Source organism: Lissotriton vulgaris, chromosome 7 (assembly GCF_964263255.1).
Source record: "Lissotriton vulgaris chromosome 7, aLisVul1.2, whole genome shotgun sequence".
NCBI classification, from domain to species: Eukaryota; Metazoa; Chordata; class Amphibia; order Caudata; family Salamandridae; genus Lissotriton; species Lissotriton vulgaris.
In genome coordinates, this window is record NC_141695.1 from 594,252,444 (window position 1) to 594,272,664 (window position 20,221).

At 45.7% G+C, this 20,221-nt stretch overlaps 1 protein-coding gene across 1 annotated transcript in view; it reads left to right on the forward strand.

Moving 5' to 3' along the window:
• Window positions 1–20,221, forward strand: part of QRICH2 (glutamine rich 2) — a 433,653-nt gene that overhangs the window by 368,212 nt on the left and 45,220 nt on the right. The window contains exon 18 of the mRNA XM_086930698.1: window positions 1,382–1,472. Within this exon, the coding sequence (XP_086786824.1) occupies window positions 1,382–1,472 (91 nt within the window). The remainder of the gene's footprint in view (window positions 1–1,381; window positions 1,473–20,221) is intronic.

Below are 20,221 nucleotides of genomic sequence, written 5' to 3' on the forward strand. Positions count from 1 at the left end.
AATGGCAAGGATAGAAAACATTTCAAACGACATGTATAAAGTGGGACACAATATTGTATCCACAACAAACAACAAGGCTAGACAAATAATTTACAAAGGTAGGAGGTTAATAGGCAATGTCACAATTTGTGAGTAGCTAGGGCAAACAATTGAAAGAATCAATCTAGCTTTACTCATGTAGTAAAAACGCATTTATGTCACACAGTGGGGAACTGGTGTTTAAACTACATCAACTGTCCACGGCGTTTCGATCCTGTTAAAATGAAGGATCATCATTAGGACAATCAATGTATTGCCTAATATGCAAGCCGATTTACAGGAGGTCCAAGAAAGGGTTGGCAACCTCAATACTAGCTGGAGTTAGGAGCTGACTGTGTCTCGGTTCCAATAGGCACCAATTGGGAGGAGAGGGCAAGACCTCTGGTGCCTAATGGTAAGGCAAGTCGGGCGTCCAATCCAATGGCGCCGTTATATTATTCCGGAAGAGAAGCTCGTGGGTGGAATTTCCACGTGTGGTTACGGTTCCAGAATTACGGACTGGGAGGGGTGCCGATGCGAACAAGGGTTCGTAGTCGCCCAGATTACGGTGAACCTAGATTAAAAGACATCCAGTGCGTCCCGTCGGGTGGCGCCGCTGCGGTCAGAAGGAAGGTGATTGAATTATCAGCGTATGTAAATTGATCAGACCCCGATGGGTGGTAGATGAGAGCAAGTTGCGGTAGCCGCCCGATTTCCGGCGGGACCTTAGTGTTCACAATGGAACAGCAGTCAACGTCTGGAGGGCCGAGTCGCACCGGTACTTAGGTCCCGCCGGAAATCGGGCGGCTACCGCAACTTGTTCGCATCGGCACACCTCCCAGTCTGTAATTCTGGAACCGTAACCACACGTGAAAATTCCACCCACGAGCTTCCCTTCCGGAATAATATAATGACGCCATCGGATTGGACGCCCGACTTGCCTTACCATTAGGCACCAGAGGTCTTGCCCTTTCCTCCCAGTTGATGCCTATTGGAACCGAGACACAGTCATCCCCTAGCTCCAGCCAGTATTGAGGTCGCCAACCCTTTCTTGGACCTCCTGTAAATAGGCTTGCATATTAGGCAATACATTGATTGTCCTGATGATGATCCTTCATTTTAACAGGATCGAAACGGCGTCAACAGTTGATGTAGTTTAAATATTAGTTCCCCACTGTGTGACATAAATGCATTTTTACTACATGAGTAAAGATAGATTGATTCTTTTGATTTTTTGCCCTAGCTACTCACAAATTGTGAAATTGCCTGTTAACCAATCGTGCCATACAGGATAAACATGCAGAGCATTAAGTTTCAGTTCCATCGGTGCCTTCATCTGCTGTCTTTGCATATTCAATTCTAGCAGGAGGAAGTTGACATACTAGGCCTGGATGGGCACATCTACAGAGGGAGGATGATGGAGAACAAATTCCCAGCCATTCCAGTCAAAGAAGGTAGGTAATTTTCACTGCTCTCCCCCACTTCTGATCCTTATTGATCCCTTGCTTTCCTAGAGTGTGCATACATCAAGTGAACTCCTTTTCCAACACAAATACGTTATCTTTTCAAATATCCCAGGAGCAAAGGTAGAAGTTCAGAACCCGTTTCACCCACACGCTGTGCCACAGAGTGTCACTTGTGCCACAAGGTTGTCACACATTAGAAGTGACAACAACCTAGACTTTAAATAGAGCTGCCTCACTCAGTTCCTTTTTTTCCAGAAATAAAAAGGAACAAAAGAGTGAAATTGTTTCCAATTAACACACTAGCACTATATACATTGTTTGAAAGTTAAGAATTCCCTGAAAATGAGTAAACGATTTTGACTTTCAGATACTTTGACCAGTGTTGGTGTGTTTATGTCAATAATAGTATCCCATAACCACTGTATTTTCTGTTTTGGGATCTATCAACAAAATCACTACTGCAGAAGTATTATCTCCTCAGTTCTGTGCTTTAGAAAAATAAATCTTCACTTGGGTCATGCCAAAAGATCCAGTCTGCCTACAGGCTTCTGCGCACTCTCTTGTTTGAGGACCAGGTTTGTTTCCTTCAGTCATGGAGTAGGGACTTTCAGTTCATCTGAGGTTTTCACCTAAACTCCTTGGTATTCCGACAAGAGATGGCGTTGGTGTCTCTTAAGAGGACGACACCGACCTCCAAAGTGCTTGTTACCATGCTATTGTTGTCAGCATATAAAGAATCGGAATAGACTGGCGATAGAAGACGTAAGTCTCTGAGGGTATTGTGAGGCAGCACGTTCACATCAATTATCGGAATAATCTGATGCGCCAGTACCTAATGTTATTGGTGCTTAGGCGAATTCCTAATTTGGAAATAAGGATAGGTAAGTGAAAAGGGTCTTCAACCCATAAAGAATGTGGACACAAAGTTAAATACAGTAGTAAACACTTACCTAGTTGACTAGAGATGATTTTTCATTACTCATCAAGCAGCCAGCCACTGCTTTGGGCCTTAAAGCAGAGAAAGATGAGGGAACGAAGAGCCATGTCTTGAGATGAGGCTAAGCATGGGCGAATTTTGCGAATCTCGCGTTCGCGAATTTTGCGGATTTGCGAACTCGCAATTCGCAAAATCCGCGAATTCTCGCAAATTTGCGGATTTTTTTTTTGTGTTTGCGCGGGTTTCTGCCAGTTCGCAAGGGTTTTGTACAATTTCGCAAACGCGAACTTACCTGTCGGGTCGCAAGTTTTGCGAACTTGTTGTTTCTACGTGTCCAGCCTGTTTGGGACACTCTTCTTCATCACTGCCACTCTCTGTCACCACTGCCACTCTCTGACTACTCATGCCACCCTCTGGCCCACCCATGCCACCCTCTGTTTCATCACAGCACCCTCTGGTTGTCCAGTCAGTGTACATTATTGTGGCAAAGCAAAGCACACCTTCCCTGCCTCAAGTGACCTGAATTAATTTAGGGCTGATTAATGTGTCACAGAATATTTTTTTAGCTGGCACCTGCTTCCTTAGTGCTTCCTGATTAGTGATCTTTTGCACTTGCTAAGTGCTTTTATTGTTGCAAAATTAGTTACAACACCTGCCCTGCCCCAACTGACAATAATGAATTAGGGGCGGATTAATGGATTTGAACTTCCAGCCTGGCTCCTGCTTGTCTCCCTTAGCTGTAATTCAGGACCTTTGTGGCATATGTGTAACTATTCTGAGGTTCAGAGCAGGGTCACATAATAGTTGCAAGTAGGCAACTGAACTCTGGAGGGGCCCCTCAGGAAACACTACAGGAAATGGCTACTAATGATGAGCCTGAACTTTTGAACCTGGTAAGTAGTTTCAGTTTTGCTAAGATCGTATTTCTGCAATTTAGTGCTTATTCGCGGGGCGCGAAGTTGTACTGGGAAGCCGCGAACTCACGCGAACAGTGCGAGCAAAATCCGCTGCTCGCGGATTTGCGGATTTTGCGGGAGATTCGCGAATCTCGCGGATTGCGAATTTACCGAAAATCCGCGAGCGAAACAGATTTTCCACCCATGCTTAGATGAGGCCCCTTTCTTTCCCTTTGGCAAGATTTGATAGGTTCAGATAATTAATGTGAGGGTCCAGCGGGCCTCATTTCAGTGTTCTGTTTTTCCATGTTTTCTGACATATTGAGTTAACTATTGAGTTGGCTAATCTCATTGTGATAGGAAACCAGTCAAGTCATTAACTCCTCAGGTCATTACAAGGGAAAAAACAAATCAAAATTTATAGTAGCACATTTAGGCTAGAACGATTTTGCCAGACTACAGCAGTGTAGCTGCAGTACAAATTCTTTTCTATGGGAAATCACTCATATTCTACCAGTACCTCCATGGCTGCATTTCTGGCTTTTTTTAATAAGGTCCTGGTGCTGGTACGGATTCCTGGGCAGTATTCTTGGTAGTATTGTAATTTAACTCAAGAAAAACATGGCTTTTTTAACTTTGTCATGCAAATTGTTTGTCTAGCCCTTCCTTTGTATTCTTGACTCTTCTTGAGGAGGAACATTGAGTAGTCAACATTACTCAAGGAGATGTTGTAGTGTGTAACTCAATACCATATGCTACAGTTATAACACAATGAAATGCCATACTTTAAAATAGGTCTCTAATTAAAGTACAGTATTCCAGGACAAATGCAGGGATGATTCACATGGCAAGTATATTCCTAGTATTTTCTGAGCCGAGAAATTGTCTCAACTAGTATTATAATATTTAGACACCATTCCTAATAAACTGTCTACATCGGTCCGGGGAGCCCAATTGCAAACCTGTACTAGAATCTATAACAAGGTAGTACGAGTAGATTAGACTATTGGCACTGATGCACGACACAATGCAGCAATCATTTCAGACAACTGGACATCCACAGAAGCCGCAGTGTTAAAGGAGCTGTGGCCTAGCAGCAAGCCCACAGAAGTAGGGCACTACCTAGCTATCCTGTCCTCCGAACCAGTTACGGAGAGCGTGAATGGGACATGCAGAATGGACTCGTCTGTAGACAGTGCTAGTAGCTGCATTTCTGTGGTGGGGACATGAAACCGACGGACAAGTGAGGAGGCTACAAAAATGAGGGAGAAGCCATCTGGTGAAGCCACAAGTGAGCAACCTGGCTTCAGCTAGTAGTGAGCTGTGGGAGACATTGTGCATGAGGGGTCGTGAGATCTAAATTAGTTGACAGAGCGGCCAGCTGGGGAACCAGGGAAGGAGAGGGACCGAGGACAGACAAGCTGCAGCTGGACTTCCCTTACTTGCCTGATGGGTGCAAATATTTGTGGGTGCAAGGAAACACAACCCAGTGCACCGAGGCTGGACTTAGCATAGGGAGCGCTCAGGTTTAAACTACACTAACAACGTCAGATGACAACTAGCATCAAGGAACGACACTGCAAGTATCACTGAAACCTGCAGGCTTAGCATTGCACCAGTGCGAGTACACTGAGGCTTAGGAGACTAGAAGGTAATGTACTACATTCATGGTTCCACATGAAGTATATGTATAGCCCTTAGTCTTGCATTACGCCACTGCATCAATTGAAGGCACAATACTGCTAGCCCAGATCCTGATCACTGCTGAGATCACCATAGCATATGCATGTGCAAAGTGCCATCTAGACACTAAGCGGCTGCTCATGCCAACCTCAGTGCTTTTATAGATTTTTTCTGATTGCTGAGGTGACTGCGGGCTGCGCCTCCATTGCTCTGGTTGCCCCAAGTGACTGTTTGCAGTGGAACAGATAATGTGGTGTCAACCTGAGTGTTTGGCAGCTCAGCAGGAATAGGGGCTACAAATAACAGCCAGAACCATCTATGATTCCCCCAAGTGGAACTCCTGACATCACTGAGCAAAGGATCCAAGAGTACCGTACTTTTACACCCTCCCTAAAATTCATAAGGGCACAACGCCGGTACCTGGACGCCCGATTGTGTCAGGGATTGGTTCCATTTTGGAGCCTTTATCACAATTTTGTGATTATTTCCTGCAACCCTTGGTGAAGAGAATCCCTTCCTATGTGCAGGACACCAAAGATGTCCTACGCCTCCTTGACAATCTACAGGAGGGCACCCACATTGACTTCCTCATAACCCTCGATGTGGAGGCCCTCTATACCAATATCCCACAGAGGGCTACACTCGGGGTTATAGAGAGGACGCTCAACATGGAAGTATGGACATCAGTAACACCACCTTCCTTCATCATGGAATGTGCTGAACTTGCCCTGACTCAGAACTTTTTCGAATTTAGAGGGCAATATTACCAACAGACCCAGGGGACATCTATGGGCAGTACCTTTGCCCCTTCGGTGGCATGCCTGTATATGGCAGACTTTGAGGATCAATACATTAATGGACCAATGAACCCCTACCAGCCTAACATCTTACTATGGAGGAGGTTCATTGATGACATCCTCATACTTTGGACAGGGACAGCACACCAATACCTGGAGTTCTTTACGTGGTTGAACACCCTGAACAACTTTCTGAACTTCACAATCACTGCCTCAGACTCCAGTATTGCGTTCCTGGACCTTACTATCAGACTGGAAGGGGGTAGGATTAACACCACAATGTACCGGAAACCTACTGACCGGAACAGCCTGTTACTCTTTACCAGCCACCACCCTAGAGCTTTGAGATTGAACCTTCCCTTTGGGCAATTTTTGCGAGTAAGGCGGAATTGCACCAACCTCACTGACTATAGGAGTGAATCCAGGATCCTTTCACGAAATTTGAAAGAACGAGGTTACCCTACCAGGGAGATTTACAAAGCTCGTAAGCGGGCACAGAACAACAATAGAGAGGCACTCCTGGAGGACAACATCAGAACCTCACAAGAGACCATGCCATTGACATGTGTTACGACCTTTACACCGATCTCCAATGACATTAAGAGAATTGTCAAGAAACATTGGCAAATTCTTAATACTGGAGAGCTGACTCTGGAGACCCCTAGGTTTGCCTTCAAAAGGTCCAGTAACATCAAAGATGTCCTGGTTCATACCAGACCAAAACAAAATGTGGTCCGCAGACAGAACACACTATGGCAACTCCCTCCAGTGAAGGGACACTACCCATGTGGCTCCTGTAGCGTTTGCCCCTTCACCAATGTCACCAAATCTATCAACTTGACCGAGACATTCACTTGGGAAATTCGTAATCACACCAATTGTAATTCCTCCAATTGCATCTACCTCATTAGGTGCCCTTGCGAATTACAATATGTGGGTATGACCACCAGATTGGTCAAGACTCGTATATCGGAGCATCGCAGTAATATCCGATGCAAAAAGACCAACACGAAGATGTGTCGTCACTTCCTAGAACACAACCACACTGCTGACTCTATTTGGTGGGTGATCCTGGAAACACTTAACAACAGATCCAAACAGGACCTGTTCCATAAAGAGCAGCGCTGGATACATAGGTTATCATCAGACAAACGGGGGCTCAATGAAGACATCCCGTGGAGCAGTCTGTAAACATATCGACTGTCTATGTCCCAGGCGTGGTACATAATAGTCTCCAATATTCTGCAGTATTTATCCCATATCCAGAATGGCGGTACCAACAGGGAGCTGAACACATACAGCCCATGTCCACGTAGAGTGTCACTATGATACAAATTGATCACTGCTAATACACACATAGAGCTTCATTGGAACAATAATTAAAAAGGAAGGGGTTTATTGTCCACCTTTTCACCCTTCCAAGATGGCGCCCATGTCCAACGCCATTCCACACGATAGACGCGATATGCCCGATTAATTGATTAATTCTTCAATATAAGAGGGCTGACCCATTCGTCTCCGTAGAGATACACTACTAATAACCACTACCAAAGAGTACTGTGAATCGAACACTCTCCTTTCAATGCAAACACTAGTTTCCCTTTGTGAGCGCACTTGGAACCCCCTTCCAAGATGGCGACCGCGTTTGCTCAACCTAACACGTGACCCACTAGCCACGAGGGTGACGCCCCAAACAAGTAACTAATACAGCAGCTCACCGGGGACCCGACACTATCCGGATCCCGGTAGCGATGGGTAGGCGCAAGAGCTCTGACCAAGGCTCTGAGAAGTAAGTACACGGCGCGCTATTTATTGACACCCTGGGAGCGCAGCGGGTCTAGCAGACCGACCGGGACACCAGACGCTTGGTGTACTACCGGGCGCCTCCAATGCAAATGTGAACAACCCGACTGAACTTGAGGGCTCTCTGTCTGTGATTTCGAGATCGTATTCTATAAACCTCGAGACTAGACAACACCATGACATTTAACACTCTACAAGTGGCGCCTGCTAAGCGCCAACGCTGCACTTTGGTGGCGTTTTTTCAGCTCTGAGACCCCTATATTAACATAAATATGGCAATCACTCTATAGGGGCAGATTTACGGCAATGACTACTTATATGTGCCTACATATCCGCATAGATCCCGACATAAGATGAATGGATTATAACACTATTGGTGCATACTGGTGGTGCGAGATCATCAGCACATAGAGGAAACAGCCCACTAATGTAACACCCAGATACTGGGTGCTCCCTGACAATTTTGAAACAAACATATCTTTGTCTTCCCTCTAGCCATTAAACCCCTATTGGCTCTTTCCCTTGATGTCACACCTACCGGGTACTGTTGGCACCTGTACTCTTTGACCTGTAGGTGAGTATCTAAGGAACCCCTAGAGATAGACATATAAGATACCTTGAATAAGACTGCTGCTATCATGTTTTAAATTCTTCTTTAGTTTCTAATTTTATTTATTTTTGTGATAGAGGTGACATGTAATAAAAGTGAATATAGTGGATACTTACTGGTCACTACTCACAGAATGTCACAGACACAGAATCACTTCTCTGCACTTAATCACAGTGTGCACACGGTCAAGAATGGGTAACTGTTGTCCTTGTATTTTGATAACTCTTCCCTTTTGTCTCCACTAGGCAAGAGCGGTAACAATCAGGTAGTACAACAGTGATAGTAATTTTGATGTTTATAGGTTGACACTTTTAGGTCTTTCCTTGTGATAGATGTATATAAGGTCCTGAAGAATCGCAGCATAATTGCAGAAGCGAGAAACATGTTGACCCCACTGAACGTTGTGTAGTCCTAGATCGTGATACAGAACTTAACTTCTGACGATCATAGGCCACCCACTGATTTTATTTATAGTACGGGAACCACCAGAATAAACTGCTCTCCGGTATCCCTTGCTATATTTTAACTCACCCACCTACACTATTCACTCCTTACTTGGCCCCTCACTTGCACTTCACCCACAGGCTGTTGGAAAAAAGATCTCCGATAAAGAGCCCCTCCTAGAGGTGAGCCCGTTGGACATTGCACCGCCTGTCCAACGAGGAGCAACGGCCAATGATGAAGCATGACACCCGCAAGAGTGTGTGAGGCCATTCATTCCAACTAATGGGATGCCCAGGGTAGCACTCCATTGAGCACCACCCATCTTCCTCCATCCTTGACCTTCTTACCTTTACTTTTGACCCTTCCCCCTGGAACAACCGAGTCCCCTTTTTTGTCAATCATTGCTACTTGGGGCTCTGACTCAGGTTGGACCTTCCATTCCTTTTCCTTCTTGGAATGGTAAATTGAGCCTAAGGATCAACTCTTGATCCAATCCTGTTACCCCTTCCTTGTGACACATCACTGAGCAAGCAACAGTCCAAATTGTGGCAGCGATAGAACGTACGGGGATGATACTAGAGACTATAATTCATACCGTAGCCCCAGTTCTCACCCTCCTTGAGAGGACGAGCATAAACTCAAGGACAGAGTCCACAACAACAAGAACTCATTAACTGAGCTTGCTGCTCAGGGTAAAGATGTAGCATGGCGCAATAACTTGTGTTTCATGGGGGTTCCTGAAATCAATGAAGGAACAAATCCCACATAGTACATTGATGACCAGTTACAGACTTAGGTATCCCTGATGGTCTGTCTCGCTTCCTTGTGGTTGAACATACCCACGGGTTCCAACCCAAAGATTACCACCTGGAGCACCGGCTCAACCGTCGGTAGCATAGATATTGAACCACCGCGATCATAATGTCATCTTGCAATCCTCAATGTCAAGGAGCAACCGGACAGTCAAAAGCTCCTCAGTTATAATTTTCCCAGACTTTACTGTTGCGGTACAACACCACAAAGCCTCCTTCATGGCAGTTAAAAAGTGCCTCAGAGAACTAGGGCTAAAATATACACTGTTGTTCACTGCCCATCTAAGTGTTATTACTGTGCAGCAGATGTGGATCGTGCATGGACCTGGCTGAAGCAGTATCAGCCAGGTGAAGAAGGATGCCCAAGTGCAACAGCTGATGACAGGAAATCAGCTAAGGCACCTTGTAAATGCCGTTAAGTGAGCCAAAAGAAGACGCAGCTTTCAGCAACACCCTCCCGAACTCAGGCTAAAAGGGTCAACAGGCAGCCCTAGTGACTGCGTCAGCAATCATAGGCTTAGATAAGTGTCGAACCACTGATAATACAGAGGAGGTTCCTGTGGATACAAACTCAAGCGAATGTTGGGCCTGACCACTATGAGTGATGCCACAGACGGCAGATGAGCTGCTATGATTTATCCCAGGCTGGACAGCTCTGGATGTTGGACAACACAGCGCTAAGAAATGTCCCATTTGCACATGCTGCCTACATTACAATGGCACTGATCTACATCTTAAAAAACCCAGCAGTGCATCCAGAGTATTTTTGGGCAGAATGCTCTTGATATATGACAAGATAAGCTAGATAGGGGCCACCAAACGGTATGATACATGGTCTGTTGGAAAGGAGATATGTGCATGTGGCATTCCTTAAAGAACTGCACCTGTCAACACTAGAAGGCAGAAAGCTAAAATACAAATGGCAACTCTAAATATACAACTTTTTCAGCATATGCAAAGAGAGAAGCGATTTGGCTCAGAGCTGGCATACTGTTTACACTGGAGACTGTACGTTCAATCAATTAATCATTGGGTTTGTAAAGTGCAGCTATTCACCCGAAAGGGTATCAAGGCTCTGGGCGGGGGGTTGGGGTGGGGGGCTCGCCGCTCCTAAGTTTAGACCCCAAAGGACAATATTTCCCAATGTAAAGCAGCTCCATTTCTTGGATAATCTCTCACAAGCGTTATCGGAATGGTCTCACAACGAATGGGAGCTAGGGGGAGAAAATGTATTTCTGTCATAAATGTGACATTAGGTCATTTGCATCCTCTACTGCCAGGTACACCGGCAATTCTTAATGCAAAGATCCTGAGGAACTGGCTACAAAACTGATCATTAGTTGACCCCTAGCACTACAGAAATGAATGACTATGAGCATACTCCTATTATTCTGCCGTGCACAAACTGAATATCAGATAAGGTTGTGTGGTCTGCTCCAGGACACTTGAAAACTGTGTCAGACTACTGCCTACTGGAGATAAGATTAGGATAGGGCAGGATACCTATGCCCATACCAACAAGAAAACTCCAGCTAACGTGGTTGAAAGACCGGGGCTCTTATTTACACGCCCCTTGTGCCACAGTTGCATCACTTTTTTTGACGCTCCGGCAGCCATTGTGCTGGCCCATATTAACAAGGCAATGCAAAGCCACCCTGAGTGGCTATTTATGGCCTTGTAAATATGTTCCATTTCATGCATTACTTTATGTGAAAGAGACGTGCCATGTGTGTTGCTGCAGTGCAGAATCCATAGAACCTTACACATTCCCAGATTTACAAAGTGTCATAAACCAGGGAATGCATCAGAATCCTATGCCTCCTCAGGAGAGGACTAAGAATGGATAACGAAGAGAAATATTTTTATTTCTCCTCGTATTTTCCTCTTTCTATGTGTGTTGCATTCTGCACCACACATAGAAAGAGGAAAATGCCATAAATTATTGTTTTTGTGCACAACAACTATCATTCCTACAACGTAGGCACCCTTGCACCATGGTGTAAGGGCGGTTGCGTTGGCGCACGCCTGCAGTATTAGTGCAGAGGAGTACATAGGGATGCGCCATATTGCTGTAAATATCTGTACTTTTAAAATGATGCAGTTCGAGGCATATGAGCTGCAGATTGTACACTTAGCATTAGATCGCCACCTGGTGTTGGGCTCGGATGATTGCATGTTGTTGTCGTCTCAGAAGAAGTCTTTGTAGTCACGAGATAGGTGACTCCTCCTTTGGACGATAGTGCGCATGGGCATCGGCTCCATCCTTAGATTGTTTTTTTCCGCCACTGGGTTCGGATGCAACTTTTCCGCTTCTGTTCAAAAATCTACTTTTCAAAGACTTCGACACGCCAAGCTTTCCAAAAACAAACTTTAACTTCAATATATATACACTCGACCTCATCACTTCAATTCTGGTCGTCGACGCGGGCCGTCGGGCCTACCCACGTGGTGAGGCCTACACCTCATGGAAAGGACACCATTCAAAAGATGCCCCAAGTGTGGAGCAAAATATTCACACAGTGACCATCATGAGGTGTGTAACCTGTGTTTATCACCGGAACACGACCAGTCGAGCTGCACAGCTTGTGCATCCTTTTGATCCAAGAAGACAATTCGAGATCGGAGGGCCCGTCAACGGGACATGCAGAGCTCCGGAACCGGTGGATATCTTCGAGGAAGAACCATGTGTCCCAGAGGAAGATTCCGATGATCTCCAGGTCGTATCTGAGGCAGACGACTCCGATGACTCCATACCATCAGGTCAACGCATGAGTACAACTGCCTTCGGGGCCCAGTCGAGACCGAGACATTGCTTCGAAAACCCCCCAATCGAGCTCGGCTCTGAAGAAAATATTAAAGCCTTCTGGTAGCTCCATACTGAGAAAACCGCCGATACCACCAGCACCCTCGGAACCGAAACCGAAAGAAGTCCCGGTTCCGAAAAACACCCAGAAACCGTCGACTCCTAAAGACAATACGGCACCAAAACTAATGTAGCCTGTTTCCGACGCTTCCAAGCCGACCAAAACAGCTTCCAGTCCAAAATCTTCGCTGCCGAAACCTACAAAGACAGCTACCGATGCCGCCAAGCCCTCGAACCAGGCCTCGACACCGAAAACCATACCTTTGGTGCCGAAACCTACGCCAAAGGTCTATACAACAACTCCTAAGGCTAAAGACAAGCAGAAACCAGGCCCGGAGCCGAAAGCAATTTCTGAAGAAGAAGAGCTTTTTAGACCTAATCCTTTGCAAAAAAGGATATACATAGACCCAGAAACAGGACATGTTTCCACCACACCACACAGGAAGAGGAAGTCAGATCCCGCACCTACACCTCCAATTCCTGTCAAGAAGAAGGACTCTACCACATCTCCTATGCACACTTCTTCTCCTGTATCTCCCTCTCCTGCTGTCCCTTTAAACATTTCACCTCAAAATTCTCCTCTTCATTCTCCACAACATACACCTCCTCAGGATGCTGATGATGATCAGTATAGTATGGGTGGTGGGAAAGACCCTGCTGACCCTTTTCCCTACCCAACAGGTTCACCAGACTGGGAGTATCCAAACTCACAGGATATACCAGATACACCAGATATTCCTGACCCACATATATATCCATCTAAACCTTCTCCTCCAGAAGACAATATTGGGTTTGGACACTTGATTAATAGGGCTGCCATCTATCAAAATGCCACCATGCATTCAGATGAGGCAGATGAGGATTTCTTACTAGACACTTTTGAACATTCCCAAAAATCTGAGCAAATACTGCCAATGATTAAAGGAATTATTAAACATGCCCCAGAAGTGTTTCAAGATCATGTATGGGCTAGAATCATAAACCCAAGGATAGAAAAAAAGTACAGAGCAGCTCCTGGGGATCCTGCTTACATTAAGGGACAGCTACCCTTAGACTCCCTAGTAGTTTCAAACGCTAGAAAAGAGCAAATTCACAAACATCAAGAGAGGCACCACCTCCTGATAAAGAATCCAAAATCATAGATGCTTCAGGGAAAAGAAGAGCTGCCCAAACTAGTAATGCATGGCGTATTGCTAACACACAAGCCCTCCTCGCAAGATATGATAGGGCTCACTATTTATTTATTTATTTATTTTATTTATTTAAGCTTGTATCGCGCACAGCTACCCACAATGGGTTTCCCGGCGCCAGGGATAGACTGTAGAAGAAGAGGGAATGTCACCTTGACTTGAGGCCTCGGCCGACTATTGGTCACGCTTAGTAAAGAGCAGGGTCTTCAAAGCCTTACGGAAGCGGAGTAAGTTGGTCTCAGATTTTAATGCCAATGGGAGGGAGTTCCAGTATTTAGGACCCAGAGTGGAAAAGGAGCGGCTAGAGTAGCTAGAGAAGCTACTACAACATCTACCTGATCAATAAGGCACAAGCAGTTGACCTCATACAAGAGGGTAAGCTTATATCTAACGCCTCCATCAAATGCACACTAGATGTAGCCGACACTGCAATAAACACCAGTGTCCTTCTTAGACGTCACGCGTGGCTACGCATTTCAGGATTTAAACAAGAGGTACAGACTATTATCTCAAATCAACCATTCAACCAGCACCAGTTGTTTGGTCGAGGAGTAGACACACTTCTGGAAAAAATGAAAAAAGACACTGACACAACCAAGTCTATGGGAGCTTTTCAGTCCACCCAAGCAAGAGGCTCCTTTCGCCCCTCCTTTTACAGAGGAGGCTCCAAACAAACTGGAGCAGACAATTCAGCTTTCTTTAAAACGAATACACAAGCATCCTCTAATAAAGGATACTTTAGGGGGCTACAGAGGTAATAACAATAAGGGAAGAGGTCGAGGTAACAACAACAATCAATCCTCTTCCGCCACTAAACAGTGACTTCCTTCAGCTCCCCCAACAGCATACCACTCCTGTAGGGGGGAGATTAACACAGTTCCTACCGGTCTGAAATTCTATCACAACAGACAAGTGGGTAAGACAAATTATCCAGTATCGTTACTGCCTAGAGCTTACAGCTACCCCTCCAAATATGCCACCCAGACAGCGTCAAATGTCCACAGAACATCTAACGCTGCTCCAAGAAGAGGTTCTCTCATTGCTACAAAAAGATGCAATAGAGCTAGTTCCATTGCAACATCAAGGAACAGGGGTCTATTCACTCTACTCCTAATACCCAAAAAGGATGGGACACTAAGACCAATTCTAGATTTGAGGCCTCTCAATCTGTACATACACTCAGATCATTGTCAAATGATCACTTTACAACAAGTGCTACCATTATTGCAACAAGGCAATTTCCTCACTACACTAGATCTCAAAGAGGACTACTTTCACATTCCCATACATCCTTCTCACAGGAAGTATCTCAGGTTTGTGCTAGAAGAACAACACTATTGATTCAAAGTCCTTCCATTCGGGGTAACAACAGCACCAAGAGTGTTCACAAAGTGCTTAGCAGTGGTAGCAGCACATCTCAGAAGACAACATATCCATGTCTTCCCTTACTTAGACAATTGGCTCATAAAGGCCAAGTCATTTAACCAGTGTGTTCAACACACATCCCACACAATTCAGACACTGCACACCTTGGGGTTTACAATAAACCACAACAAGTCACATCTACAGCCCTCTCATGTACATCAATACCTAGGGGCTACAACAAACACCAATACAGCTCTAGCTTAACCCAGTCCAGCCAGGATACAGAGCATTCAAGCTTTAGTCACGAGGTTTCAAAACCAACACTCTCTCCCAGCCAGAGTGTTCATGCAACTAATAGGCATGTTGGCATCTTGCATTTTTATTGTACCATATGCAAGACTGCTAATGCGTCCACTGCAGGAATGTCTAGCACATCAGTGGAATCAGGCACAAGGACAACTGACAGACCTGGTGTTGGTAGACAGCCGCACACATCGCTCTCTGCAGTGGAGAACACCAAAAACTTGTCCAGAGGCGGCTGTTCCTCGAGCCTGTTCCACAAATAGTACTGACAACAGACGCATCCCTTACAGGATGGGGAGCACATCTGCTCCACCACACAACTCACGCAAGATGGACTGCTCAACAAAAGGTGCTTCACATCAATCACCTAGAGTTGCTGGCGATTTTCCTGGCACTAAAGTCCTTCCAAGTACACATACAGAACAAAGCTGTCTTAATCCGGATGGACAACATGACAGCCTTGTACTACATACAGAAACAAGGAGGCACACATTCCCTGCAACTGTCCCAACTCGCACAAAAGATTTGGAGATGGGCCATTCCACAAAAGATATATCTGCTTGCAGAACACCTTCCAGGAGTTCACAATCAGATAGCCGATCTGTTAAGTCGACAGAAACAACAGATTCACGAATGGGAACTACATCTGCAAGTTCTTCAATCATTCTTTCACAAGTGGGGTCATCCAGACATAGACCTGTTTGCCCCACACAAAAATGCAAAATATCCAACCTTCGCCACCAGGCTTCCACACCCTTTGTCCAAGGGCAATGCATTATGGATGAACTGGTCAGGCAGATTTGCGTATGCTTTTCCGCCAACCCCACTAATACCACTAGAGATATGCAAGCTCAGACAACAGTCTCTCAAACTGATTCTGGTAGCTCCCACATGGTCACGCCAACCGTGGTTCACCACACTGCTAGAACTCTCTATAGTTCCACACCAAAAACTGCCTCTCACACCATTGATGTTAACGCAGAACCATGGAAACATCAGGCATCCAGATCCAAATCAACTGAACCTGGTGATCTGGCTCCTAAAGTCTTAGAGTTTGGTTACCTTAACCTGCCACCAGACTGTATGAATATCATTAAAGAAGCCAGACGACCTACTACTAGAGCTTGCTATGCTGCTAAATGGAAAGGATTTGCCATTTACTGTAATAATAATCAAATTGATCCATTAGATACTTCCATTCAAAATATTTTCTGTTTACCTTCTACATTTACAAAGATGTAATCTAGCTTATTCATCTATACGTTTACATCTTGCAGCCATTGCCACATATCTGCAAAACAGACAACATATGTCGTTGTTTAGAGTACCAGCAATAAAAGCTTTTATGGAAGGATTAAAAAGAATTATTCCTCCTAGGTTACCACCCTCTCCAGAGTGGAACCTAAACATTGTTCTTACAAGACTCATGGGACCCCCTTTTGAACCTTTACAAAAATGTGAATTACAATTTCTCACATGGAAAACAGCTTTCCTTGTGGCTATTACCTCTCTTAGAAGAGTCAGTGAAATTCAAGCTTTCACTATACAAGAACCTTTCTTACAATTAAACCGTAGCAAAGTGGTTCTATGAACTAATCCTAAATTCCTTCCTAAAGTAATTACTCCTTTTCATCTAAACCAATCAGTTGAATTACCAGTGTTTTTTCAAAACCCAGACTCCGTAGCAGAAAGAGCTCTACACACACTAGATGTCAAAAGAGCTCTTCTCTTTTACATAGAACCAAGTCCTTTCGCAAAACAAAGCAACTATTTGTAGCCTTCTCTCCACCACATAAAGGCAATCCCATTTCAAAATCAGGCATTGCACGGTGGATTGTTAAATGTATACAAATATGCTATCACAAAGCAAAACGCACATTAACAGTTCCTCCTAGAGCGCACTCCACACGCAAACTAGGAGCCTCTATGGCTTTCTTAGAAAACATTCCTTTAGAAGACATATGCAAGGCAGCAACATGGTCTACAACACACACCTTCACTAAACACTATTGTGTTGATGTGCAAGCCAAGCAGCAAGCTGCAGTATGCCAAGCTGTCCTTAAAACTGTTTCAAACTACTGCAACAGAAACAGGTGACCACCGCTAGGGGAGACACTGCTGCACAATAGATGCTAAGTGTATAATCTGCAGCTCATATGCCTCGAACGGAAAATGCTACTTACCAGTATGCATCTGTTCTTGGCATGTAGAGCTGCAGAGTTGTACACGCTCTCCCGCCTCCCCAGGACCTCTGTCTGTTCCAGTGTTATCTTAATTAGATATACACGCATGGATATACTTTCTTCTTTCTACTAACTCCATCATTTCCCATCATGGCGAAAAACAATCTAAGGATGGAGCCGATGCCCATGCGCACTATCGTCCAAAGGAGGATTCACCTATCTGTTGACTACACAGACTTCTTCTGAGACGACAACAACATGCAATCATCCGAGCCCAACACCAGGTGGCGATCTAATGCTAAGTGTACAACTCTGCAGCTCTACATGCCAAGAACAGATGCATACTGGTAAGTAGCATTTTCCTTTCGGCGCAGCAAAATCGTTTGCAGCGCTGCTTTCCTGGTAAATGAGCCCCCCAGTCTTTAGGGAGGAATTGTATCTGAAAATATCTGATTATTTCGAGTGTAATGAGGGCACTGCATCCCTGGTCATAATAGAGTGGGAAATATTTTAAGTGGTAATACGTTGAACATGCATTTGTTCCATGATAGGAGCTCGGGTGACAGTGGCGCCAGAAAACTGAAACACCCCTCCATACACTGAAGATGGCAGAGGCCTCTGATACTGCCATAAGGAAGAATCTACGAGCAATGAGGGAAAAGCACTCTAAACTGTAGGCGCACCTTTTGTTGCATGAACCATGTGAAATTCGCAGAACTAAAACACACCAATGGGGAAAAATCGGCTAATAGCATGGCTTATTAAAACTCTTCCAACTAATACCCTCATAACAGCCATACGTCCTGTCAGGGAAACCCAGTATATACAAAGAAAGAAAGAAATGCTGTCTTCTATTAGGAAATATATATGCTTCAGTAATGCCATTTGCACTTGAAGTACTGAATGAGTTCCCCATGCTCCCCAGAGTATGCCCAGAACGGAGACATAAACTGATGACCAAGAAATTGATGAAGAGGAAATATGGCAACCAGTTTGCTCACTGGTGAAAGCCAAAATATCAGGCTCCAACAGGTTGTCTACTGAATTGTATACTACATATGAATCCCAACTGGTGCCTAACCTGCTTAAATTATACGAAGCAGCTAAGGCACAAGGGCACCTACTTGCTATGACTAGTAAACCTCAATGCTAAAGTCAAGCAGGGGTCCAATGGAGATGGCTTCATATAGATCATTGTCTATATTGAATATGAATTATGGGGCTCCGCCCATTGATACCCGAATTAATTCATTCTGATCAAAACATGTTTATCCAGCTTAGAAACACCTCTTTATCCCCTTCGCTGCGGGGGTAATCCCCCCACGGTGCGGGAGGACGGGGGGTGAGCCCAGCTCGTCATGAGTCACAGTGGAGTTGTACTCATGACGAGCTGGGCTCCTCACAACTCCGCCCACTAATTAAATCGCCCGCACAGGCGAGGAATCAATCGCGCGTGGGCGGAGCGCAGCCGTTATGATGAGCCCAGCACGTCATGAGCACAGCTCCACTCTGAGCACCGAAGGAGTTAAATCTTAGGCGACTCTACCAGATAGTGGAGGTTGCCACAACAAAATGCTCACAATTGGCCTGCCTAGTTATTGATATTGAGCAAGCCTTTCAAACGCTTCTCTGGGAATACTTGCATGAAATACTCGGGTGCTTTGGTAATGTCAGTTATGTGATTGCCTGGATCAAAATATTGTACACTGTGTGAGAAGCTGGCTTGGTATATGGTGTACACATATGTAAGTGGGCACCTTGCACCAATCCAGACAACCTTTATGGTGATTGTAGTGGTCTTAGACAACCTTAGAAAGCTCTCTAAGTAGTAGCTGTGGAGAGCAGCCTTCAGGCTTAGTTCAGAAGGAGTGTAAAGCAGCTTGTTTTTCCAGAACATAATCTTATAGGTGTAGATTAAGTGAAAAAGAACCACACAGTGTATTTATAAAAATATGTATTTATTATAAGGCACTCAATGATATCACCTAGATACCACCTAGATATACACAATGCACACAATACCTGGGGGGCGTGGCTTGGACGCATGGCGAGCTAGAGGTGGGTTAGAGCAGCTCCTGCCCCCCCCTGGAATCCTCCTAAATCCTGGCAGATTAGTGATTCTCCCCGCACTAGAGGGGGTCGGAACGCCCCCATGTTCCGTGCCTTGGGATTGTATGCAAAGCGGCTTGCCGGCGGACCTGGAAACCGGTCTTTTTCCCTGGTGGTGAAGGGGGCCACGTTATGGGCAAAATGGTGGCGCAGCTGCGGTCTGCCTGAATACCTGCTGCTGGCAGCTTGTGCTGGGTCGGCCCCTGCCGTACAGACCGGTGCGGTGGCCCGACGATCCTGCACCCTAGCGGAAAGCCCTTTGGGACCGGCGCAGCTTGAGGTGAGGCCCCACGGACCCTTGCAAATTGAGGCCTGGAGAGGTCCCCAGGGGCGGATTCTCCGCAACCCCGGGGCTTCAGAGGGCCGTGGTGGACCCCTGTTGTGGAGCTCCTCCTGACGGAGTCAGGGCCTATAACGGCGTGATCCTCGGACCGGATCGTACTCTTTACTGACCCCCCGTGAGGGACCCCTGCAGGAGGAGACGAAGGCCTTGCACCTTGAGGTCCCCAGGATCGGGCCCAGATGGAGATACCGGCGTGGCGGGGCCTGCGGAGGCCCGAGGCCTAGAACGATGGGCCCGAAGGGATTGGTCAGCAGAGGGAGTGTGTTGCTGGCGGCGCCCGGGGGCACAATACTTGGGGACATGAGCCTTAAGAGGGCCGACTCTGACGGTAAGCTGGCTTGGGGAGGATGGTAGACGACCCCATGAGCTACAAGTGGCCAGGCTGTTGATTGAGATGAA